This window comes from Acartia tonsa, chromosome 5 (genome assembly GCF_053477335.1).
Source record: "Acartia tonsa isolate MP-2025a chromosome 5, ASM5347733v1, whole genome shotgun sequence".
NCBI classification, from domain to species: domain Eukaryota; kingdom Metazoa; phylum Arthropoda; class Copepoda; order Calanoida; family Acartiidae; genus Acartia; species Acartia tonsa.
The window spans coordinates 44147412-44174934 of record NC_137264.1 but is presented as its reverse complement, the minus strand read 5'-3'; the positions used below and the strand labels follow the sequence as shown (position 1 = coordinate 44174934).

Sequence of the window (27523 nt, the reverse complement as noted above, 5' to 3'; positions counted from 1 at the left end):
ATGTATAAGGTAGCCTTGGCTAATTATAATATGTTGTATATTACTGATCTTAAGGGATAAGACAATGGCCGATAAATTATTGTATATCCCCAATGAGAATACAAAAAAATATCCCTTATTGTAGATTAGTGGTTGAAACGTTTAAACACTCAACACTAAACAATCTAAATTCATTAACGGTCTCAAAAGTTGTTAAGCTAATGACGCATCGGTATACTTGTGTGGGAGTTTGCCCCGCTGTAGCCACGGGAGTTCGGAATTACGGGTGTGTCAGCAGACATGTGATAACCTCAATTTTAGATAAGCTTCGCCAACCCTAGACCAAGTGTGGGAGGCACAGGCAAGTCCTGTTGGGCACAAAACTTAGCATATAAAAAATCAACATAATCAATGGTATTTATCTTATCCTTGGAACCTGCTGGAGGGGTAGCTTCCTTGGGGACGTTCTTGGTCCGGTCACGGGGACTGGTGGTTACTCTCCCTCTTGCATGGCAGGTGGCTGGTCCTCCTTGGGCTCCCTTTTGCTGGCTGGTTCTCTGGCGGTGACAGTAAAACCCCTCTCCACTCGTAGGCTGGCTCCCTGGCAGTGACGGTTGTCACCTGTTGTTGTTGTTAGCCATCAGGAGTTAGATTCTTCATACAATATATCAAGGAATTCCGCACATTTTTTAGGCTTCGTCCATAGATTGATGGGGGTTAACCTAGTAGGTTTCGTTGGGCAGTTAAAAACATGTACAGTGGTGTGGTCCTCGAGGTTACAATCTGTACATTTGGGTTCAATTCTCTGGTCAATTCTGGCTAAATATGATTGTAGGAATGGGCTGTACCCTGATCTTAGCTGAGCTAATTTGCTTCTTGTCATTCTAGGCAGTCCTTTTTCTTCCTTTACATTAATTGCAGGGGGTCGAGTGATTAAAACTTTATTAACAGGGTATTTATTCCTACAGTCAGCGTGAGCATCGTCATGTATCTTCTTCAGTCTCTTCTTTTAGTTCCGTTCAACCGGCTCGCCGTCTCTAAGATACCTATGCACATTTGGTTGTTTGTCTATGATGGATGATTTAATTTTCCAGGGCTGAATAGGTTCAGTCAGGAGATGATGGTTAGGATGATCTTGTTTGTGCATGGAGAGTAGAAACTGGTTGGTGAGCATCTCATTGTGCTCTTTCACAGGTAGGATGTTGGTTTCCTGGTTAAGATGTGTCATTGCCGACATTAATACACAACCAGTGGCTACTCTCAGAGAGGCATTTTGTGCAACATTGAGCTCTTTCCAATTAGTATCGCTAAGAGACGGCGTCCATACCGTCGCAGCATAGTTGACAACTGATCTACCTATGGCCTTGTAAGTGTTTACAATGATCTCTTTAGATTTACCCCATGTAGTGCCTGCCAAGCATTTAAGAACATTTGTTCTTTGTGACATCTTTTGCTTGGTGTTGGCAGCATGTTTCCCAAAGTTGTTCATGTTGTCAAAAGAATCTTTGGATGCTTGACAGTGGGACCAGTCTTGCCCTTGATGGTGATAGGGAGAATTTCAGCACATTCATTGCTGAAATTTACAAAGACTGTAGCAGTGGATTTCTCAGCTGAGATTTCCAGACTACGTTCCTTAAACCAGTCAGCTAGTTGGTTAAGGTAGGGGTTTATCTCATGGCAAATATCTTCTATTATGGGTCCCGAGTCGAGTACCTGGCAGTCATCAGCATAGGATACTAGCTTGATGTTCCCGGGTGGTGTTTGGAGGCTGCTCATGTAGAGGTTGAAGAGGAGGGGTGACAATACTCCTCCTTGTGGTACTCCTTGTCTGACAGTCCTGTATTTGCTTCTACAGTTGCGGAAAACAGTATATTGCTGTTGGCCGTGTAGGTAGCTGCAAAGAAATTTAATCAGGGTGTCAGACAGCTCAAGATGCAGGATATCTTTCAGAAGAAGCTCGTGGTCAACAGTGTTGAAGGCACGTGACAGGTCCAGGGCCACCAGGACAGTACAGTGGGAGGGCTTCTTCCTGTTCAGGTTGGAGGCGATGTGATGTTGTACCTCTTGAAGTGCTGTGGCGGTGGAGTGGTGTTTCCTGAATCCGTGTTGATGATCCTGCAGGTCAACAGCTGCGGAGACCTCTGGGAGAATGAGTTTTTCAAGGATCTTGGCAATTGGACATAGAAGTGAGATCGGCCGATAGGATTTACCTTCGTCAATTGGCTTACCAGGTTTAAGAAGTGGTATGATTTTCCCGGTTTTCCAGATGGATGGAATGATGGCTGTGTTGATGGTGGTGTTGAAAAGCTTGGCGAGAAAATCCATACCATTGCTTCCAAGGTGCTTGAGCATAATTGGGGAGATCCCATCTGGACCTACGGCCTTGGAGCTCTTGGAGACTTTGATGGCCTCCTTAACCTGGGCAGCTGTGAAGCTGTACACTTTTATCAGCTCTCTTTTGTTTGATTTTTCTGATGGTACGTCTGAAGGGCTTGGTTGGTTTTTTAGAGGCTGGTGGAGTGTATTGCCGATTGAGAAGGTTGACAATCTTCCCATTCTCTGAGACTATTTTGCCATCAAACTTAAGGGCAGTGTTTGTGGCAGTTTTGGAAGGCTGGCATATACCTTTTATTGTTTTCCAGAGTTTTTGAGATCCTTGTTGCATGTATCAAGATGTTCATGCCAATGTTGTTTGCGATGTTAATTGATCTCCTTGTTGATCTCTTGCGATGTTCGTTGATCTCCTTGTTGATCTCTTTGTTGTCACCTCTCTCCTTGGCTTGTCGGGCAGGTTTGGCATCACTCCGGTGGTGACGGGTGTCACCTCTCTCCTCGGCTTGTCGTGCAGGTATCTGGCAGTGATGGATGTCACCTCTCTTCTCGGCTCGGCTGGTATGCTAGGGACCATCATGTTCTGGCCAAACGTCTGCAAGGGGACAGGCTCCTGGACACACAATCTCTGCAGTTGGTGGGGTGCCATCAAATTCAGTCCGAACCTATTATAATGTTCTTTAATAATAGGCATAATATCTGTCTTTAATTCACTATAAGCACAATTTATCCTTTAATTTGTTTTCACTAAAGTTTTATTGTTGTTATTACACTGGGCACACTTGCCTTTAAGGCCTCACTACAGTTATATTGACTGCACACAACAGTAGCTTGTACGGCTGGGGGGGATTTAACCCACGGGGCTTCCAAATAACCAAGGTTAGAATAATGTAGGATAGTGATAGAGTTGACTGGGAACTTACACTAGTAGGAAGTGATGATGTATATGGAAGCTATGACGTGTGATAACTTCAATTATAGATAAGCTTCGCTTATCTGTACATAACAATTTAACTAAAGGTAGATTTACAAGTTGGTGTTTATTTGGATCAAGTAACAAATACATTAGACAACAATCAATAATACACGGAGTTAGGGATACATATTAATCAGGATTACATGGCAAAGATATAGCATGATAATTAAGTAGGGCTGATCCCCTCCCTGCATCGAGGAGGGGAGCAGAAGATGAATATTGATTAAATACACACATTTAGGGCACAATAACTATAAAACAACCTAATAAATTTTATTGGGGTATTTACAACGGCTCCTCCTGTAGCTCAAGGGGATCAACAAAATTAACATAGAGCTGGAGATGAGAAGCTTTACTATAGCGGGGTAAAGTAAGGAACATACCACACTTGTATGAACGAGTAGTGATTTACCCTAATGATAATAATAGTGTATCTTTTTATTATGTGATAATAGTTATTTCTCGTATCGTATTATAAACGGCTTTCCGCGGATATAGAGTGACAATTATAAGATTAAAACTAGTTTTTTAGCCCCGAGGTGCCGGAGGCACCGGCTAAAAAAACTGGTTTTAATCTTATAATTGTAAATTTCTATATTTGTAGAAAGCTGGATATAATACGATGCTAGACATGGTTTTTTCGTATGGATGAGAACCGGTTCCTATCCACTGGATTCGAATGAATACGAAAAATGAGTTTATGTTACTATTGTATAAAATGAGGTGATTTAAAAAAACAAAATACCATAGCAAAAGATTAGTTATAGAATAGTTATTTAAAGTAACGTATTATTGACAGCTTTCCGCGGATATTAGAATGAAAAAATAATAAGATTAAAACAAGTTTTGTCAGCCCAGAGAGGCCGAAGAATCGGGGTAACAAAACTAGTTTAATTCTATGAATTTCATTTTAATATTCGTGAAAATTGTCAGTTATACGATCACGATGCTATATATGATATTTCAGTATGTCTAAGAACCGGTTCTAATCCAGCAGATATTTATCGTTTTCGAAGCCACACTGGAAAATATTTTCTATAATTAATCCACATTCAAAAAATATGAGAGTCGAAAAAATGTTTTATTGCGTTAATAGCACATCTACTCTACTCTAAGTTTATATGTCCGACTGACGTATTGAGAAATATACAAGTTGAACTATGCAATTTATATTATTGAATTATTGAACAAGACAATTAAATCTTAAATAACAAGGATGACAACATCCATAAAAGTGAAGCTCTGAAACAGTATGACAATCGAACATTAACCCTTGTAGAGTGTCATATTTTTCTTGGTCCGTCGATTTATCTGCGATGTATTTCCCATGCTTTTAACATACGAAGCATGGTTGAACAATCTAAAAAAATCTTCTCGTCAACGCACTTTGTCCAATGGCCTGTTATTTGCGTTGTTATATTTGTAACATTTTTGAGCTTCTTACTTATTAATATTGTCATCCTTGTTGTATATTTATATTTAACTGTGAGGCAGGCGTGTGACATAATATATTAGATTCCACTTGGCTGGATACAAAATATTATACAATCCATCCAGAGAGGGAGGGGATATTGGGCTGTTATTACACTAGCCTCCAAAGCCTTTACAACTTTTTGGACTTTAATTGGGTTTTGATTTGGTTTGTTCATTAAGTTCAGTGTTAATATGTTTCAACCACTTATTTTTTTCTACATATTGGGTAATTTTGTGCAATATTATTGTGGATGTATATTTATTTATCGGCTATTGTCTTATCCCTTTAGATCCCTGTAATGAAACCCTAAGCATTGTAACTTTCTTATCTTTTTTCACTTAAGTAAAAAACTAGGAATATATAATTTGTAGCACAAAAAAATCATTGATAAGAATACAGAAAATTAGATTTAAAGAGCATTTAATTCAAGAATAGGTGCACAGGAGAAAAGAAAACATTAAACCTTTCTCACGTAGTTTATATTTTTTAATATTTATATTTTGTATGAATAAAAATATATGAAGACTTTTCATTGTACAATGTAAGGCGCGACTCTTGCTTCAAGGGGAATCAAACTTCCACCCTTGTCTCTTTGGTAAATATGTTGAAAAGAAGCTAAAAATCCTTAAAGCACTCCGACTGCCATAAATGTTTTTTTTTACTTTATTATGCTTCATAATGATTGGAATCTTGGCCATAAGTTTCAGTGGTCTATCCTTTTTAGGAGCCGAGAAAATTACGTTTCTCCCAAAACGTTTTAGACGGACATTTCAAATTATGGAGTATCTTCGTTACTAAAAATTGGAGAATGATTGAATTGTGTGCCCAGTCTGCTAGAGGAAAAGAACAACGTGGATCCAAGAATCTGCAGGTTTAATTATTACATTTTTTTTACAAGCTAAGCTTATTTATATTTTTGTCCTGTAACTCCGTTTATTACGGATAGCTCATATTCTCAATTAATAAACAGGTAAAATCCGTTAATCGTTACTAGAAAGTCTGAGCGTCCATTTTAAATTATTTACTTTGGACTGTTTTTGATACGTTTCTCTTGAGTATTCTGCATTTTACGCAACTTATACAAGATATTCTATTCAATATTAAAGCACTGTCTCTATCTTACTATTTTTACAACTTTTTGCTTATTAAAGGATCATTGGCTTGAATATTGCTGTCCTTGTTTCATTAAAAAGTGATGAGGAATTTTAATATTAATTCCGCTGAAAAGATTAGTTTATATTCATTTTATCCAGTTTTTAGTTTCATCATTTCATGATAATATATATTTTTTTCAAAAAAATGAAGAAAAAAAACATTCATATTATTGATAAAAATATTTTTTTAAATGTATGTACAAAAAAGTGATTATAAAACAATGAAAACAACACATACAAAGAATTCCAAGCTCAGAAGAGAATTCAAAGCTCCTACTAGATAATTAAAGAATTAACGAGCAAGGGAGAGGACATTGGGCTGTTTGTTAATCTAGTCCCCAATGTTTTTGTAATAACGTTTCTTACTCGTTGACATAACATTTATTGTATTTTGATTGGTTGGTTCATTAAATTGAGTTTTTAAACGTTTCAACCACTAATTTTAGTCTAAAGAAAGGGTAAATTTGTCTACCATCGTTGGGGATGTAAATAAATTTTTCGGCCATTGTCTTTTCCCTTTAGATCCCTGTTTTTTTTTAAAGCTAACATTTTTTATTCAGATTTGTATTGCCTATTGGAGCTACTATCAATATGGATGGAACAGCTCTTTACGAAGCTGTTGCCGCCATCTTTATTTCTCAGGTAAGCTCGACTTGGTCAGTGACAGGGCTTGGCAGCCGTTTGTAAGTATCAGTGAAATCGTTATATTAAAGATTAGGAAATGGTTTCTAAACAGACAATCCATAATTTCTTAAATTTTTTTTTACATAAGTTGGTTTCAACTTGAGGCTTATACCCGGCTGATGAGCCTTGGTTAATGGCACTTGGACACCCTCCACCTCCCCCAAAATAAAACCAGTCCCCCCCCCACATCGAACAATGGAACGATTCTCTTATAAAAATCCCTCCCAAATTTTCTCACGAATTACGAAACCTGGGCTTATCTTGGCAAAGGGTAATTTTACAAAGAAAATTTTTTTGAAAATATCTCTATAATTCTATATAGGAGGCAGACTTTCCATTACCTCTTAGGGCGAAGCCGCTTGTACATACATATATAAACAGACATAACAAATTGTAGTTTGGTAAAGAAAAGAAGTATTTAATGGATAACAAATAGAATCTTTTTATCAGTTAGACCTATTCTTACATGTGTTTACAACATGTTGCTAATCTTTTGTTGTTGCTATTTTTACATTAAGTTTTCCATGATAGAAATATCCTTTTGACTTGATGTGCATATTAAAGTAACATGATGTATGTAGCTTAAGATCTCGCAAACCGCTGAACCTACATTATGATCCTTTACAGAAAAACTCCTATAAGGGAAGGTTTATAGCCATTTTAGGGGAGGGTAACTTTATCACCCATAGACACTCGCCTATAGAAAAAATGCTCCCCCCGCAAAAAAAAATACCTTTCCTTTTGAAACTTAAATGAAATGTAGATATTTTACCTAACCCCGCCACCCTTCAAGTGCCCGTAGATGCCTCTGGGGGCGATATTTTTACATTTTCTGAAAGAAGGTGTATTAACTTTTATTTTTATAGCTAGCCGGTGCTTTTAGTAAGTAGTAGATGTAAAAATTTCCATAGAATTCAGATATGCAATCGGTTTTTTTGTAGACCTCTTATTTTTAAAGTAATTTAAGTTTTTTAAAAAACAAAATTAAGTCGTTTTTAAGGTACTAAAACGCACCAAAATAAAAATAAAAATGCCAGTATGAACAAAAATAGTAAGATCTTTAATTTGACACCTTACTTTTTAAATTCTGTTGAGAAATTATTGAAAAAAATAGATTTTTTAAATCTTGGTTTAATCAAAACTTTAAACAAAAATATACTCTACCACAGGCATAAAAAATATGGGTTCGTGTATACTTTTAGAATCAGAAAAATATTACAAATCCAATGTAAGCAAAATTGAAAAAAAGTAAAAAAAATTAAAAATAAAAATGGCCTAGCATATTATTTTGTACAGGCAACACTATTTTTACCCGCTCTTTACCCCCTTCCCATTTTTACCCCCAAAACAAGGTTTAAGATGGTTGCCTGCATAATATAATATAATAGTTTCATATAATTTCTTTTATTGTAGTTTATTTACTATTTTGTAAACTTTTTATTTCAATTTTGCTTAGAAACGATTTGTAATATTTTTCTGATTCTAAAAGTATATATGAACTCATATTTTTATGCCTGTGGTAGAATATATTTATGTTTAAAGTTTTGATTAAACTGAGATTTAAAAAATCGATTTTTAAAAAAATTACTCAACAGAATTTAAAAAGTAAGATGTCAAATTAAAGATCTTACTACTTTTGTTCATACTGGTATTTTTTTTTCTTTTTTTTGTTGCGTTTTAGTACCTTAAAACCGACTTAATTATTTAAAAAAAAAACTTAAATTACTTTAAAAATAAGAGGTCTACAAAAAAAACCGATTGCATATCTGAATTCTCTGGAAAATTTTACATCTACTACTTACTAAAAGCACCGGCTAGCTATAAAAATAAAAGTTAAGACACCTTCTTTGGCTGATTTTCCAGTTTTCTGTTTGGTTAGAATCCTGGAAAACCAGGGAAGGAGGGGACTTTGAGTTGTTTATTACGCCAGTCCCTAATGTTTTAACTTTAACTATGTTTTTTAGCTTTGGGGACTATTAGTGAATTTTGATTTGTTGGTTCATTAAGTTCAGTATCCAAACTTTTCAACCAATAATTGTAATCTACAGAATGGGTAATTTTGTAAAAAAAAAATAATTGGTGATGTACATATATCAATTTAGCCATTGTCTTATCCCTTTAGATTCCTGATAAAAAACTCACTTGGGGAAAGAAACTATTAACGTAATACACAAATCAATTTGGATTTATTCATCGTTATACAATATTTCCTTGAAAGTTATCTATAATACAAAGTAAATCAATGTATATTCGTCTGTCTGTCCGTCTGTGTGAAGATCATGGTAGCAACCTAACTGATTGGGCTTTACTCTTCATGGAATATAGATAATTTTCGGTTTATTTGACCGGTTTTTGCATCGATAAATTAAAATTTTACGAGATTTTGTACAAATTTGTTTATTTATTTCTCTCGCAATTTGACAATTTTTTTTCAAAGTTTTAAATTTTTTGCTCTAGTGAATAGCTGATTATAAAAATTACAAGTTGTTCAATTTTCAATTATAAAAGTTATCAAATTAAGTAATTTAATTAAAGTTTTTCATTATAAAAAGAGTGTCTGATTAGATTATTGGGAAAATTAAGTCGCTGCACTAACGATTATTTTGCTAACAAGCTCAAATATGTCCAATAGTAGCACGGCCACGACCAGGTTCTCATAGGCCCCGGGAAGGTTTAAAACTATTTAATGAGAAGGTACCACAACCATCCTAAGAGAAATATAGCCCGCAATTACAAAAAAAAAACGCCTGAATAGTGCACTCGAAAAAATTATAAAGATGCATCTTGGATTATTTTACAAACAAGATTAAATATTATAGAGCACAGCGATTAAAAAATGTTAACATTAAATAGTTTCAAAAAAAAAAAGATATTTGAAACAAAACTTAGTTTAAATTTAATTTATTCCATGTTTTATAGAACAGAAACTTAAGACAGGTCTAAAAATTTTAAAATTTAAGATAAGCTCCTTAACCCAATTGATTCCTTTTTTTACAGTTGGATCAGTTAAATAGCATCCTGTTTTCTTGTAGAGCAGGAGTTTTTGAAAGTTGTATAAAACTTGATAAATGTAAGGTGTATGGATTGGATAGGCTTTCAACAATTTAGTAGTAGTAGAATCGAAATAAAAAAAAACTTAAAAAGAAATACTCTTAGTAAAAATGAATTTCTGCCAGAATTAAAATATTTTCAAGTATGGCTTCGAAACGATTAGTATCCGCTGGATTATGTTTCTCATCCGTTCTGAAAAATCTTGTGTAGTATTACACACTATATGATTGTCTGCCTTATGTCAGGGATTGGGGACATTAGGCTGTTTAATACACTAGTTCCCAAAGTTTTATATTGACGTTTTCAAATTTTTTGGCTTAGCTTAACAACTTTGGAGACGTTAATTTAATTTGATTGGATGGTTCATTAAGATGAGAGTCAAAACGTTTTAACCACTAATTGTAATATACTGAAGAGTTAATTTTGTGTATCATCATTGAAAATGTAAATCAATTTATCGACAATTGTCTTATCCCTTTAGATCCCTGGCATCAAGTAATCTGCCTTATGTCAACTTTAGCATTGCTAAACTTTCAACAGTTTTAAAAACTTGAAACATAAAGAGATGAGTAAAGATTTCTAAAAAGAATTAATGAGTAAGTGTTACCCTTGAATATTTCGTGTAATTATTATATTAAAATAAATAAGTAATTATTATGTTATTCGAATATCTTTTATGACGTTATTATGTCAGCCTTAAACTTTTCTATTTATTTCATATGAATATATAACTAACAGTTACGCCCCAGAAGCCTCTAGGGACACTTGAGGGAACAGGGGGTGTGGACTTGACCCTTCACTTTCAATTTTAGTTTAGAAAAGGGAAAGGACAATGATGTTTTTTTAGAGAGAAGGGCCAATTTCTCTTCGGAGGGTGGAGATACCCTTCCCAAAAATAGCTATAAACTTTCCCAGAACGTAGCAGCAGCTGCAATTTAAAAGAGAACCATATCGGACCAGCGGCTAGCGAGATCCTTCGGTACAGAACACAGACAAACAAACAAACCCAGCAGACAGACAGACAGAGATCATTCTACTTTATTATCATTTCTTATTTCAGGTGAACGAGATGCAGCTGTCATTTGGACAGATTCTAGCGGTTTCTGTGACAGCTACAGCTGCTAGTATTGGAGCTGCGGGTATACCCCAGGTAAGTGATAGAATGAAGGGGACAATGGGATGTTTATTAGCAGTAGTCCCCAAAGTTTTTAATAACGTTTTCATATTTGTTGGCTTAAAAACCTTGTGTACGTTTAAACGTTTTAACCAATAATTGTAAGAAGAGGGAATTTTGTGTATCATCAATGGGGATGTAAATCATTTTATCGGCCATTGCCATTTCCTAGATCCCTGTAGAATTACTTTATCAATTTCAAACAGTATTGAATATTTACCCTTTTTAAGTATCACCTATTTTTCAACTGCGTTGGAGTAAATCTACATCCTATTTTATAAAGTAGTAAGGTTTTTTTGTCTGTAGCTTAAGATTTTGATAACCACTGAACCTATGGATTTGTATATTTTATTGAAGCTCCTTATAGGTTCCTGGATAGTTTTATGCTATCAAATTTTTATATCTTAAATTTGGTTTTAGGCTATTTTCCTATTTTCTTTACTCCTATCAATACAGAGGTCTTAGATGCTAGGAGCGCAACCACTAGTATATGATAAAGTAACGAGATGTCTCTTTGTCTGTTTGTCTATACCGAAGGCTCTGCTAAACAATAAACCAATATGATTCTCCTTTACATAGGATCTAGAAAGTTTAATAAATCTTTTTCGGGAGGGTACTACGGCTTTCACCCTAGAATAATAATTAAATTAATTTTCTTGACCCCCCCCCGGGCCCCCCCCCACCCCCTCCCTCAAAGTGTTCTTAGTGTACTTTAGGGACATATCCGCCAGTAATGTAAAAATAGATATATGAACGAACACGAACCCTCATTTATTCTTTAATTTTGTGTCAAACCCTAGATACGTCAAACAGTAGATGCGACAAACGCTAGACAGACAAACCCTAGAAACGACATACGCTAGATACGACAAACACTAGAATGCGACAAACGCTAGAATATGACAAACACTAGATTTTTTCTAAAGGCGACAAACAATAGATACGACAAACGCTAGAATTAATCCTATTGTGTAAAGTAATACGCTTTTTTGTCTGTAGCGATGGATCTCACTAACCGCTAAACCGATATGGTTCTCATTTACAGTGAAGCTTCATATGTGTCCAGGGAAGGTTTTTAACTAATTTTGTGGAGGGTATCTACCCCCCCCCCCAAAAAAAAATTTTTTTTTTTAAACTTAAAAAGAAAATGAAACAATCTTTTTTGTATGTAGCAAAGGATCTCACTATCCGCTAAACTGATATGGTTCTTCTTTAAAGTGAAGCTTCATATAGGTCCAGAAGGATTTTAACTAATTTTGTGGAATTTAAATTATATTGCCTATTACTGACTAAAATTATAAGGTGATTATTATTTAAAGTAGTGCCTGCGGTAGGGGTTTGTAGAGGGGTGACAACACCTCCATTTAAGTTTGAATTAGTATTACCTGCATTCCCCTATTTTTCCCAAAAATGACCCCAGATGAATCGCTGCACTGATTCAAAGACAAGGACAAAATTATATGTAAGTAGTGCAGCAACATTAGAGCAAGATTTTTTCTCTTGTAATAAACAAGTATTGTTAGTATGAATCTAAAAAGAAAAATTTCATTACAATTGAAATTATTTTATATTCATTATATTTATTTGATTTAACCCACGGCCTAGGTGAAATAGATTTCTGTAAAACGTTTCAGTCAAGCAACGGATTGTCAGAATTATAGATATACATACATACACTTACTACTAAATAGCTGCGCTGTTGAAAAAGTGTTGTACGGCGAAGTCATAAATGGTCAAATAATTAATGCTCATAAAATATTGCTCATCCTAAGTCTTTATTACTCCGCCCATTTATATCTCCCTTTGATGTTTAAACAAAGCAACTGTAAAAAAAAACTTTATACAAACATGTCATTTAAAAATAATTATATTTAAATTACTAAAATTCTTTATCTCTTTAATTATATTAGACTTAATTTAATAAACCTTCTTTGATGTATCTTATAACTGTTAATGACTAAAAATACCAAAAAAATAACACATGCTGGTTTAGTTTTAACTGTATTGCAAAATCACCTTTTCATTGCTATATCACATTTTCTGCAGGGAATGGACAATGATAGCAGAGCGAGAGGGGACAATGGGCTGTTTAGTACACTAGTCCCCAAAGTTTTATAAGAACGTTTTCTTAATCGTTGGCTAAACAACTTTTGTTACTTTAATGAATTATGATTGGTTGGTTTAATAAGTTGAGTGTTCAAACGTTTTAACTACTTATTTTTTTGCTATAGGGGATGTACATAGATTTTTACGGCAATTACCTTATCCAGTTAGATCCCTGCATTAATAGAAATATAAATTTAGTATTAACGAACGAAAAAAATTATAAATATTTTATAAGTTTATATTCTAGCGTATGTCGCTTCTAGTGTTTGTCGCATTTTAAAAATTCTACTGTTTGTAGCGAAATAGCAAATTCTACTATTTGTCGTAGTCTAGTGTTTGACGTATCTATCGTTTGTCTGTCTAGCGTTTGATGCATCTACTGTTTGTCTGTCTAGCGTTTGTTGCATCTACTGTTTGACGTATCTAGGGTTTGACACAAAATTAAAGAATAAATGAGGGTTCGTGTTCGTTCGTTTAGTACCGTAAATTCTAAGGAAACCAACACTGTAGAAAAATTATCTTAACGAGAATTGTAACCTTAGCAACCTTAGCAATTATTCATCAAACTAGAAATTATCAAAAATTATCGGTCAATTTTCTTCTCTATTTTATGCATCATTATTGTTTGAACAAGGACGTTTACGTCAAATAGTAGCGACGATGGAACCTAGTAAAAGTGTCTGACCCTGAATATGACGTAAAAAAAATTAGCCAATAAGAGGCCAGTATACAATGTAATTGACCAATGGTAAAATTTTTAATGGCCTCTCATTGGTTAATTTTTTTTTTTACGTCATAATCAGAGTCAGACACTTCGCGACACTAGGTTCGCGACGATGTTTCAAAGCATAGGCAACATATCATAGAGAGAGAGAGAGGGGACTTTTAAAAATTTCTGTTGGTTGGTTCATTTAGTTGAGTGTCAAAACGTTTCAACCACTAATATAATCTGCAGAAGTTGTAATAATCATTGGGGATGTAAATCTATTTATCGGCCATTGACTGATTCCTTTAGATCCCTATTAGTCAAGTGATGTGGAAATGGAGAAAATTGATTTATCTGCTCTTATAATAAAAATCGGGCCAGGTTTTTGGTTTAAATGGGATTGTTCATAACTATTTGTGGTAAAAAAATATGCTTCTAATTAGGGCAAATCCAGGGATTTAAACGGATAAGACAATGGCTGATAAATTGATGTATATTCCAATAATGATACACAAATTATTTATTCTGTAGATTACAATTACTGGATGTAACATTTGGATACTCAACATAATGAAACAACCAATCAAATTTCATTAAAATTTCCCTAATGTTGTTAATCCAAACGAAAAGGAAAACGTTATCATAAAACATTGTAATAAACATTGTCCCCTTCCTTCCTAGGGCAAACCCAACCTAATATTTATATTTATGACTTTGTCTTTTTAAATATAATAGCTCACCATGATCATTAACATTTGTTTTTAAAAAGTTTAAAGTTTTGAAGAAAGTTTGTCAATTCTAAAATAAGTTTGTCTCTTTGTTGTCCCCATCAAAAACATAAGAATTCTTAATAAAAGATAAAAAAAAAGTTTATCAGATGAACTACCTGTTTTATAGACATGGAACGTTGTAAGTGAGATTCTTCTATTTAAAAGATTATATTACAATTTCCAAAATAACAGGAAAGTTCTTTTTAAAAAGTAGTTATGTGTATTGTGTATGGCCCAAAGAACCTCTTAACCTTTCGTTTGACAAGTAATTTTTATTGGCAAAGCTACTCTATAATTCACTTTGCCTATTAATTATTGTGCTAGCTTAATTCTCGATTTTTACATTTCCGTATTTTTTTCTACTCCTTTTCATGATAGATGGCTGAAATTATGATAAATTAAGTTCACATTTTACATATTTTTATTGAGATTTGTATATTAATTAGGGTGCTAGATAGCTTAATAGATTTTTAAATTTTGTTATTCTTTCGATCCTTATTCAAAATAGACGGCTGAAATTTTCAGGGATTGATTAAGTTTATAAAGGTTTCGTGATTTATTTTCTTTAAGTTTATTGTTAATTTTTTATGACATTGTTCTACAGTTAATTTTATCCGGATGTCCATTTATGTATATTTTAAGCATCGTTACTTATGGATGATGTCATCCTTGTTAAAAACTAATCATTTTTAAGGCTGGACTTGTTACCATGGTTATGGTCCTGGAAACTGTTGGCCTTCCAGCAGAGGATGTTACCATCATCCTGGCCGTGGACTGGCTTCTGGACAGGTATCAACAAACACACAAACTTAGATAGGTGGATGGAAAATTAGATAGATAGGTTAATAGAAAATTAGATAAATAGATAGATATTTAAAAATAGAGAATAATTTAAATAAGAGTATTAAAATTATCATTGTTTAGAATTGTTTTTTCTCAGCAACTTTTTTATAATTGAATTCTGAGAGTCACAATATCAGTCTCAAGAATGGATTTATTATTACTTGGATCTTACACCAGATTATCATGTACTCTAATAATGTGAATAAAAACGATCTTTTCCATCCCCCTGCTTTACCGGCCTACCACTTCCCCTCCTACTGGATAGACGAACTGACCTAAGATACTCAAATAGTTCCTTCACAAGCCCCATCAATCAGTTTTGAAATATCTCCATATTTCTAGGAAAATTGACAAAAAAGGCAAATTTGGGGTTTACCTTTTATATGCTCAGAAACCATAAAATCAATAAAAAAAATACTTATTTATACTTTTCTATCATTTTTAAAGATTCTGTTGAATTAAATATTCTTGAAAGAATTTATGCAATGATTATTCAGGAACATAATATGAAATTAATGATCTGCAAAAGTATTTTTTTTAAATAAGAACTTTATCCCCCATCGCCCTAGAGGACAGCTGCTGACCTCTAGGGTTCATGGTTTTGTCAAATACATGTTAAAGAAAAAAAAGTATTTTAATGTGTTAGAAAAATAAATTGTTGTACTTCAACTTTGGGGATTCTGACCTTAAAGATGCTCTTACTGGTGGTGATGGTGACCCAGATGGTATTAGAGTATATGAGCATTATGGCAACACAACTATTGATCTATGTTCTGATTTTTATATTCCTAGCAGCCTCCAATGAAAAAATGAATAACAAGAACTTTAACTAACTTTTAAAACTACAGTAGTTACCTTATAAATTTGAGAATTAAAAAATCATTAGCATATATTTAGGGATTTCTCTTGATTGGAGGCTGCTAGGAATATAATAATCAAAACTGCATCTCCAAATTTGCAATTAGACAATTAATTTTTCTAACACATTAAAATACTTTTTTATGTACTTTTTGGCAATTTTCTTTACTTTTACATGTATTTGAATAGACTATGAACACTAACCCAGCTAGAAACGTCGTAAGGAAACTCGCATCCGATATGTAGTATATTATCGCCAAAATCTTATTTAAGATTTTATAGCAAAAATCGAAAAAAATCGCTAGGGATTAATTCAATTTTGTAGTAAAAATCGCGGCAACCACGATTTCCCTAAGAAATCGTAAACAATAGCATTTTTTGTGTGTCAACACACACAAACAGACACACAACCAACATATAATCAACATCATTCTGTGAGAAATAAAGTTTATAAATTGGCCGCTAGAAGTTCACATTATTTTTTAAAAAATATTGCATTTTTTCTGTTGTCAAGCAAAATAAATATAAAACTGATAACTAAAATTGTCATAATGTGTTTATGTTTAATATTACAAATAAAAGTATTTTTAAAAAGTTTTTTTTTCTAAATAGCAACATTTTTAAATGTGTGTCTTAATATTCCTTAAATCATTGCCATTCAGTATGATATACATATAAATACTCTATCAAATTTCATTGAAAACTATTGAGAGTAGACATTAAGTAGAATGGCTCAGAGAATGGTTTCTCTTTACACCATGTCTCTCTCTGCATGCACAGTATGAAATGGATTCTTTATGCAACCTCTTACTTACATACAATATTTACAAAAATAAACTACATGATGTTAAATATTTTTTAAATGTACTTTTTATTCACGATTTTGGCATGATATCGCTTACGATATCGCTTACGATTTCGTGGGTGTATCGCGCAGCTCTAAGTACCTTTTCGACCATTTATCGTAACATATCGTCGATGTGCATTGGACGACTATTTAGCGATATCGTAAGAACTCGTGCTCGATTGCTACACGATATCGTGTGCTATAGTAGCGCGATAGTGACGCTACTTTCTGGCTGGGAAAGGTCAGCAGCTGTCCTCTAGGGCGATGGGGGTTAAATTTCTTGTTTTCATAAAAAATAGTTTTTGAAGATGAGAGAAAAGTATAAATAAGTATTATTTTGTTGATTTTGTGGTATCTGTGCATATAAAAAGTAAACACCAAAGAAGGTGTCTTAACTTTTTTGCTTTTTATTTAGAATAGCTATTCGGTGTTTTTAGTAAGTAATAGATATAAAATGGCATATAGAATTTAAATATGCAATCGGTTTTTTTAGACCTCTTATTTTTGAAGTAATTTAAGTTTTTTTTAAAAATAATTATGTCGGTTTTAAGGTACTAAAACGCAACAAAATAAAAGAAGAAAATTGGGGGGGAATTTTTATTTTTTTTTGGGGGGGGGAAGAGAATATTATGACAGGGGAAAAATTGTCGCTAATTTAGCTTCCTAACATAAAATACATTTATTGGTCAGTTCGTTTATCCAGTAGGAGCAGAGGGGATCGAGTGAAGGGGTAATCTTATTTCAGCCCACAGCAAGTTTCATTTTATTAGAGATATAAAATTTTGTGTAAGATCAAAGTAATGATATATCGTTCGCTCAATTGAACCTCTATTTAAGATTCCGTACAGCAATTAACGTGCTTGGAGACAGTATCGGGGCTGGCTTGGTCTATCATCTCAGCAAGAACGAACTTGATGGAATGAGCAAGGAATGGTTGTCATTAATTTATAATCTAGAGACATACTCTTAAAATCAGCCAATAGGAGAACATTGGAGGTACATTCCATACATTTCATGGGTTGAAAATGTGTACAGATTTCGGTAGGAAATTTCATGCGTTTTTCATGGGTCAGATTTAAATAGTCGAATTTCTTAAGATAAAGTTTTTTTGGGTATATTATATTGCTACAAAATTCTTTCTCGAAATTAAATCCTCAAAAAAATTCTTTGCTTACTAAAATACAAAAAAAAATAAAGAAAGATGTCTATCTGCTTTGGCAATATCTAAAAGCCGGTTTTACTGTCATAATTTCTAGCTTTATAGTGTAGCTATGCTACTAAGCATCTTGAAATACATGAAAATGACATGCAGCCAACTGTTCAGCCGACGAACTCAACACAGCAGCAGCAGCGAAACGGCGAATTTGAGGCGGTGCCGCTGACAGAGATAGAGGAGAAGTGAGACGGGAAAGTGAGAGTCTTGGTCAATCCTCATGCTTTACCTTAAATAGGGATAATATTCTTTTTTTTTTAACTATCTTTCAATCAGATCGTCAGGGGAAATAGGACCTAAATTAAATTTACATTCCACTTATACCCAAAGTTTTGTATCCATGATATCTCATTTGTCGGTAGAAAAAAACGTGTAGTTCTTTTTTGTAACTGGACAAAGTGCCTTAAAAATCATCCATGTAACGTCATAAAAATGAGGGATTATCCATCTCTTTTTATAGAGGTTTTACTTTCCTACTTCTCCTCTCTTCTTTCTCATTTTTATGAAGTCACTTGGCTGATTTTTAAGACACCTTGTCCAGTTACGTTTTTTTAAAATGATGATTGGGTTGTACAAACAATTGCATTGGTATGCAACCTTTCCACCAATAATTTGGATGTACAGAAGGTGTTATTCTTTATACACTTAGAAATGAGTGGTTGTACATTAATTATAGTCCATTGTCTTATCTCTTAAGATCCCTTCTTTAATACAATACCGATCGATATTTTAAAAAAGATTTAAACTAAGAGAGCAAAAAAAAGAATGTTTTTTTTCAGAGAAAAAAAAATAAAACACCATTTTAAAAATATTTTAAACATGAGGAAAGCATTAGTTGCATATAAAATTATATTGTTATTAAAACTAGCGGATACTCTGCTAGAGGCCTTTAATGGCTTTTTTGGAGGGGGGGGGGGTGCAATTCATCTAGGGTCGAACTATCTTGGAAGGGTTATGCCCCCCCCCCCCTCTTCATGACCTATGAAGCTACCCTGTAAAGGAGTATACACACATATATCCTTTTACTTATCATTATGATTACCCTATGAAAATTTTCATAGTGGCAACACCCTGCACCGAAACAAATATAGGATATATATCTTTACTTGAAATTCCCTACTCAAATAATCGGTGCTTTTCCTAAAAGTGCCCAGCGAACACAAGCCCCCTCCCCTTCATTTAAAAAAAAAAGATAATCAAAATAATTATATAATGCCTTCAGGGCTGCCTTGATAGACTAGTCACTTTTAGGGCAACTGCTAAGTAATGAAATGAAACGTAAAACTTATATTTTAGAACTAAAACATATAACATAACACCTTAATAATATAAAACTAATGCTTATTATTTTTAGTATTAACCAAAATTCTCACGTCAACGAGACTAATTATTGATTATTTACAAGAATAATAAATAATAACCAGTGAGCTCAATATTATTAATTATATAAACAAATTGACATAAATAATTATAAAAGTCAACAAATTAGTGACATAACCAGATAACATTCATAGTTGGGAGGTTCAAGTTTTTTTCACAAAAAAATAAGGTTACTTACTGCCTCTCTGCTTAACCTTTTAAAAGAAGTCATCCTTGATTATAGTTTTGATTATGAAAAAGATTTTGAACTTTTTCTAGTTATGATGCTTTATGTATGAGGAGTGTATGAAAGCAGGGAGGAAGAGGATACTGGGCTGCTTATTACACTAGTCCCCAAAGTTTTATGATAAGGTTTTCTTAATTGTTTAACAACTTTGGCGACTTTTTTTGATTTTTAATTTGTTGGTTAATTAAGTTGAGTGTCCAAACGCATCTATCACTAGGGGAATTTGGTGTATCATCATTGGTGGTGTACATCAATTTGTCAGACAATGCCTTATCCCTTTAGATCCCTGGTATGAAAGTGAAATAAGCGATGACAAGTTCTTCCAGAGGGGAAATAAGTAATCTAAAATATTTTTTCATGAGAATAAATAATCTCACCTCCCAACTGGTAAACATAATTAGTTTGTGTTTATATGCCTGTACCAAGCTGATACATATCCATGGAAGCATAACCATTCAAACTCTGTAAATAGTAATTTAGACTGATTTAGTGAAGATGATTTTTTTAGTATTTATGTATACATATTAATATGTATTTGTTTATTATAGTAAAAAGAGAAAAAAAAAATAATAGATGGGGCCATGTCCAGATTTTTTATAGGTTCTTTAAAATCAGCCAATAGCATTGAAAATATAAACACAGTCGAGTTTCTACAAAAGAACAAAAAGTAATTTGCTGACGGAAAGGGTCTCTGCCACTTTGGGCAAGTAGTTATCTGGATTATAAATTGATTGTAATAAGTTTCACAGATTTAATGTTTAGATTATTTTTTCATTTTTAACAAAAATATTTAAATTGTATTTGTATAAGGGATAGTTCAATGAAGTAAATTTAAAGAATTTTGTCTACAAAGATTATAATAAAAACCCTAGATAACCTTCTTATTCAGTATGGATTCGAAACCGATGGGTATCCGCTGGATTAGAATCGGCTATGAGCCATACTAAAAAAATATTTATAGCAACTTCTTTTGAATTAAACACTCAGTAGTCTTTATACGAATTACATTCCTTATAAACGGAATATTAAAACATATCTGACAAAAGTAATAAAAAATGAAACTATTTTTAAATGCCTGCACCACGTAACAAATGGCTTTCCTAGAAGATTTACCAATCATATACAACATACAAATAGTAGTGAGCCATAGAGTAGCTTTCATAAATAAAATCTGTTCAAAAATTGTATATCTTAAATCATTACAATTAAAATGTTTCATATCAATGGAAAAATAAAATGTATTTTTGAGAAGAAAAATAATCTTCATTGATCTAATCATATCGTTTAATTGGTGTTTGCACCTATTTTAGTGGTGTATTTTTATATGTAGCTCTTTAAAATTGATTAAAATATATCATAATCATAAATGTTAGTAAATAAAAAATATATGTGTAAAAAAATATTATATTTTATTGGTAAAATATAATTTTTTAGAAAATGTTTTAGGATTTATTTTTAAAAACATTAAACAAAAAATCAATAAATTAAAAATTTTCAACAGAGATCTCTATAAAACATCCTTTATTTAAAAAATCCTAAATAATTGTTAGATATTATTATAAACGTTGAAAGTACAAAAAGGTATATTTTTGTGATTTATTGCCCCCTTTACTGTCACCATTATTATATATTTAGATAATGTAATTTCGCTCTACAATTAATATGTCCGTACTTGCTATTGTAATTTAGTGATACATGATAGATCGATGAAAGATTATGGAATGTCCCCCCCCCCCCCCCGCGAAATCTGGCGCTTAAAATAATATCCTTGTTATTCTGGGGAGAAAAAATGTCTTCCATTGAATGTCCCTCTCTGACCTCAAACCCGATTAACCCTTAACGGTTGCGGTTGAACGCGAGGGGCCTTTCCAGTTTTTTCTATCTCATTTTTTGTGTGTGAAAGATAGATGGCTATAAGTTAGTGAGTTTTTTAAAGCGGGCACAGGATGCCAGCAAACCTGGCAGGGTCATTCAGGTAAAGAGCAAAAATATTTTATTGACTTAAACAAAGCATTTTATGTTACCAAAATTTCCTCTAGTAGTAAATCCTTATTATGTCTACGTACATAATATATTAAAATTTTATTAGGCTCCGCCGTCGTTTTCCCGCCTACCGCCGACAGCGGCGGCTGACAGCCGCCAAATACAGCTGAGGCCGCCGAAATTTGTGTTCTATTATAAAATTCACATAAAAATAAATATTTTCTGTAAAAAAAAATATTTTTCTAGTCTCAAATATAAGAAAATAACAGCCGCCGTTTGAAATTTTTATGTAAAAAAGGACCTAAAAACAAAGGTTGTTAAGTAAAAGGGTGAAGGAAGCGAAAATTAATATCCGCTGGATTAGAACCGGTTCTCAGTCACACTAAATAATCATAAATAGCATCGAATTTCAGACAATTTTTCCAATAATTTTAAAATAAAATCATAAAATTAATACCATTTTTCTTAGCCCGTGATGTTGGCCAATGGGCATTCACTGCTTACAAAACTGGCTTATAATTTTATATATTTTTATTTTAATATTCACGGAAAACTGTGTATAATATAGTACGATAAATAACTGTACTCTTTTTTTCTGGTAACTACGCAGGGACTTGTCTGTGGAAGAAAATTTTATCCCTAAATATGTTCTTTTATAAAATAACCATAAAAGACAGTTTAAGTTTGGGGAAAGTTACTAAATCCTTCATTGATATATAAATGTATTCCTAAGTTGTTTACATAAAAAAATTGTAATATTATTAATTAAATGTATATTTAAGGATTTCAATTTTTGATGTTCTGTTTTATGTTTAGAAAATACATTTTTACAAAAACTTGCGTAATTATCAACAAATCTATTCTATAATTTAGGGTAAGCTATACCAAATGGTGAGACGTTAGATCTGTGGAAACGGCAGATAGACGTCCTGTTACTTTATAGACATCCTATTATTAGGATTCCAAAAGAATAAGTTGTAAAGTGTTTAATCCTAATTGTGACACCCATACAAATGCAAATTTAAGCACTACAACATATCAGTAGCAGTAAGCTTATCATTACATACAACTCCTTACCAGGGAGGGAGGGGACAATGAGCTGCTTATGACATTAATCCCAAAAGTTTTATAATGCAGATTTTGACTGTTAAATTTTAATATTGCAATTTAAAACAAATTTAATTTTTTCTCTCCCTATACTACCAATCTATACATAAATTTAACTTCACTACTACTTGAAAGTTCCCTTATACACTTTCTTTACAGGTTTGGTGAGGAAATATTGATTTATATATTTTCACGAAACCTCCCTGTCCAGAATTCATAGGTTTGGTGAAAGTAGCTGCACTGCTTATTAAAGTGTTTGAGAATCTATTTCACAACTTAACAGTGTTTAAGAAAGATTAAGCAACATTTAAAAGTATTTTTCTAGTTTAGCCTCCAAATTAGATTTTTGTGAAAAAAATAAAACATTTTTTTTCGACTCAAGCTGATGTGGATTCTTAAAAAATTATAGACTCGCTACTCGATAGTGAGGCAAAATTATTGTTGTGAAAAATCATCCAAAAGCACATTAAAAATCTACAAAAATTAAACAAAATCATATGTAATAACCCTTTAATATTTTATTTAATTTTTGTAATTTTTTTTATACGATTTTGGAGGATTTTTCACAAAAATAATTTTGCCTCACCAGCGAGTAGCCAGCCTAACTTGTTTTTTAAGAATCCACCTCGTTTCGAAGCTTTCAATTTTAAACTAAATTTTTGAGCAATTAATTCTGATTCCGCAAAGCTTTCTACTAAGAAAATATACTGTTTACAGCTGACTTTTAACTATGTATGAAATGAAAAAAACATGCATTCTTAACAAGATGTGTACAAAATTTCAACCAATGAAATTAAATGTATGTACCGATGCGATTCTCCTATTGGCTCAATCAGACATTCCCTCTCTTTCTTAGTACCTTTATTCATGTAAGTGGTTAATGTTATTGTATCAGGCTAAAGCTCCTAAATAACATTTTAGCTTCTACCCTTTAAATATATTCCCTTGTTAAATTTCGAGGTTGGGAGATTAATTATTTATCATTTTGTATTCACCAAACCTTTCAACTCTATTGTTTAAAGCTTTCAGTTCCGCAAAATACTGCAACAATAACATCTGTCTGTAAGTTTTGGGATCTTTTATTAATTTTGCATGTAATTTAATTCAAAATTGGTAGTGTCATATTTTTCAAGACAATAATTTGATGAGAAAAGATTATTTTCTTTATAATTGTTTACATTAATCTATCTTCATTGTCTTATCCCTTACGAACCCTGTTAAACACTCTGTTTAATATTTGCTATTTTGTATGCATTTTTGCGGAAGGTATGAAATGCCATAGAAATAAAACACGGAGGTTTAGAGATTAATCACGATTCATATTTTATAAACTAGTTTCTGGTTAGAAATCACAAAACCTCCGTAATACTAGGGCTACTCTAAAATTACAATTGTCCGCCAAAATACAATTTTCAAAAATTGAAGTAAAAATCTTCCGTTTTTTCTACAAACTAGAAAAGTGCTTTATATTTTAAGTATTATGTATAACAATATTTATTCTTACATGTAAATTAAGATTTACAATACATTTTTGAAAAAGTAACATTCTGTTTTTATATTAAGATTTATAATTTATGCTGCAATTAGCTGTGCTTCTCATGGAAAAATAAGTCTTTGTTAAACTTTGAGGTTCCGTGATCATTCATAAGTAAACTTTCTACAAACCTCCCTACTTATAGTTAATAGCGGTGGCGCGCATATATCTTCTATCCTTATAATAAAGTTACAGGATGTCTATCTGTCTTTTTGTCTATCTGTCTGTTAGTCTGTGTGAACCGAAGGATCTCGCTAACCGCTAAACCGATTGGGATCTCCTTAACAGGGTAGCTTCTCATAGGTCCCGGGAAGGTTTATAACTATTTTGGGGAAGGGTACTGCACTGCACCCTTCCAAGAGAAATCACCCCTAGAAAAAAATTACCCCCCCCCCAAAAAAAAGAATTAAAATCTAAGAGGCCTCTAGGGGCAATTGAGAGGGGGTGAGTCGAATCTGATAACCAAATTTCTTATTTTAGATTTTAAAAGAAAAAGTAAAAAAAAAATATTTTGGGTTGTGGAACTTTTTTTTGGGGGGGAGGGGTTAGTTTGTTTGTACTTAAGGATCTCGCTAACCGCTGAACCGATCGGGTTCTCCTTAACAGGGTAGCTTCTCATAGGTCCCGGGAAGGTTTATAACTTTTTTCTTGGGGGATGGGACACCCCCATTGCCCCAACCCCCCTAAAAAACTGAAACCCGCCCCCCACAACAAAAATAAATTCCTCTCCCCTAAAAAATAAAAATATACTTTTATAATTTTTTAAAAGATCTAAACTAAGAAAAATTAGGTTGATCAAACCTCCTGGGGAAATTGCTCCTAGAGGCTAGGGGCGAAGCCGCTATAGTATTCTTAAAAATTATTAATCTGTAACATTTATTAACTTTTTTCCAGCTTCGCGATCACTTTAAACACAAAAAGTTTTCGTAATTGACCCTAAATAAACTAAAATATAAAATTGATATGCAATGTTAACTTTTTCCTGTATATTTAAAGAAATTAGAACCAAAGATCTCGCCCTCTAACTTCTAGAATATGCTATGGGCACATCCGCCAGTTAAATAGGATTTTAAATTCATATTTTGACGAATTTATCAACTAATACTTTTTGTTTGTGAGGGTGAGGGGTTCAGGGGTGCTTTCTCTCTTACTATTATATAAGTACTAGCGGTTGTGACCCTAGCATCTAGGTCCTTAGTATTTCAAGAGCTACGAAATGGCAAAAAATGGCCTTAACCCATCCCAAGACACTAATCCGGAAATAAAATAGCCTAAAACCATCCAGGGATATATTTGAAGATTCCTTGAAAAGAAGAACTAAATCGGTTTAGCGGTTAGTGAGATCCTTCGTTACAGAACAAAAAAAACTTACTACTTTATATGATAGGAGTAGCATATTTATTTATATAAGTATTAGCATATTTTTAACGTTTTCCCCATTACCTATAAACTTTAGTTTTAAAAGGAAAAAGATTTCTTTGGGAATAGGAAGGAGAAATCCTTTTTCAGTATAGCTTTGAGATCGATTAATATCCTCTATATCAATAACCAGTTCTAGGCTATACTGAAAAATCATGTATAGTATCGTATTATAGACAATTTCTACGAATAATAAAATGAAAAATCATAATATCAATACAGTTTTGTTAGCACAAGCCTTCGGTCCCTCGGGTCTTTTAAAACTGAAATTAATCTTATTATTTTTCAATTCATTATCCGTGAAAAGCTGTCTATAATACAAAGCATTAAAAAACTATTCTAAAATAAAAAAAATCTTTGAGAGAAATAATAAATGTTGAATTAAATTCTGAGCAGGTATAAGGCTATTTTATCTTTATATTGTCCACTCCTTCTCTACATTGAGATTACTAAAAAAACAAAGTATTTCATTATGAAATCAATTAGGCAGGGATTGGATCAGTCTAATAGTCAACGACAACGTGGTCTAATGGAATTCAGACTGGTGCATTTAGTGGGCATTAGATGTACTTATATATATTAAGGTCAAAATGTATATCCGTACAATAGTTTGGTAAGAATGGCCAATGTTTATAACTTATTTATGATTAAATTGTCTTGTGTATATATTACAATTGTTTTGTCATGAATTTAGGATGTTGATTTTATCATGTTTTTAACTATCATTGTGTGTATGATGTTAAGTTTGAGTTTTGTTTTTGTAAGTTGGAGCGCTACCTAGCGTGGAATTGTTGTATCATAATGTAATTCTTGAAAGTCGAGCTAGAGTAGTGGCGGTCTTTTCAATAAGGTTTTTTTAGAGTAAACTAGATTAGACTGTTACAAAATGCGTCCAATTTTTATTTAGACCATATGTTTTATTTGGCAAAAATTGTAGGCCCATTGAATCATATAAAAAACAGTATTTTAAGTTTTTAAAAATCTTTTTCACTCTCGCTCTCTCTCTCACGCACATACTCACTATATCTTTGTACCTTTCCTTCTTTTTATCCCTCCCCCCCCCCCCTCCAACTTAAAATTTTAGTAAGAAATAAAAATTGTGCGCTTTTGTTTAACTAACAGTAACAACTGAATAATTATGAAAAAATATCGTAATTGCATAGAATTCTGGTCCTCGACAAGTGTCCCCTTGATTTAAAATTTTGCCAAACTACATCCGCAATCATACCTCTGAAACTAGAAGGGTTGTATAAAAAAACAAAAACACCGGGCCAAACCGGGATTTGAACCCGGGACCTCCTGCACCCAAAGCAGGAATCATACCCCTAGACCATTTGGCCGCTGTAAACGTCCAAAGGTTGCCTTGTGGCGTATGAGTCACTATTGAATTGTCTCTACATGCAAAATGTCCCATTTGGCAGCGGTGGGATTCGAACCCACGCCCTCGAAAGGACTGGTGCCTTAAACCAGCGCCTTAGACCGCTCGGCCACGCTACCGTAGATGCTAACCTGACCGCCTGTCTGAGAAAGCATTTCCCCTCGGTATTTTCATAGTTTGCATTTAATGTATGCCACATTTTCCTTTGATAAATGTCTACGGCCATACCATGTTGAAAGCACCAGTTCTCGTCCGATCACTGAAGTTAAGCAACATTGGGCCAAGTTAGTACTTGGATGGGTGACCGCCTGGGAATACTTGGTGTCGTAG

General features: G+C 33.1%; 1 protein-coding gene and 3 non-coding genes across 5 annotated transcripts in view; 2 read left to right on the top strand and 2 right to left on the bottom strand.

The window, feature by feature from the left end:
• LOC145319612 (excitatory amino acid transporter 3-like) overlaps positions 1-18413 on the top strand; it is a 102413-nt gene extending 84000 nt beyond the window's left edge. For both annotated transcript variants that reach the window (XM_080161845.1, XM_080161846.1), the window contains 6 exons: positions 5590-5631; positions 6475-6556; positions 10710-10799; positions 15100-15194; positions 17791-17881; positions 18278-18413. In XM_080161845.1, the coding sequence (XP_080017971.1) occupies positions 5590-5631; positions 6475-6556; positions 10710-10799; positions 15100-15194; positions 17791-17881; positions 18278-18355 (478 nt within the window). In that variant the 3' untranslated portion in view covers positions 18356-18413. The remainder of the gene's footprint in view (positions 1-5589; positions 5632-6474; positions 6557-10709; positions 10800-15099; positions 15195-17790; positions 17882-18277) is intronic.
• Positions 18414-27083: 8670 nt separating this feature from the next.
• On the bottom strand, positions 27084-27155 carry TRNAP-UGG (transfer RNA proline (anticodon UGG)). Its single transcript has one exon. It is a non-coding gene; the product is annotated as a tRNA-Pro (tRNA).
• Positions 27156-27230: 75 nt separating this feature from the next.
• TRNAL-AAG (transfer RNA leucine (anticodon AAG)) lies at positions 27231-27312 on the bottom strand. Its single transcript has one exon. It is a non-coding gene; the product is annotated as a tRNA-Leu (tRNA).
• A 95-nt stretch (positions 27313-27407) lies between these two features.
• LOC145320435 (5S ribosomal RNA) lies at positions 27408-27523 on the top strand. The gene has a single exon (XR_013880219.1). It is a non-coding gene; the product is annotated as a 5S ribosomal RNA (ribosomal RNA).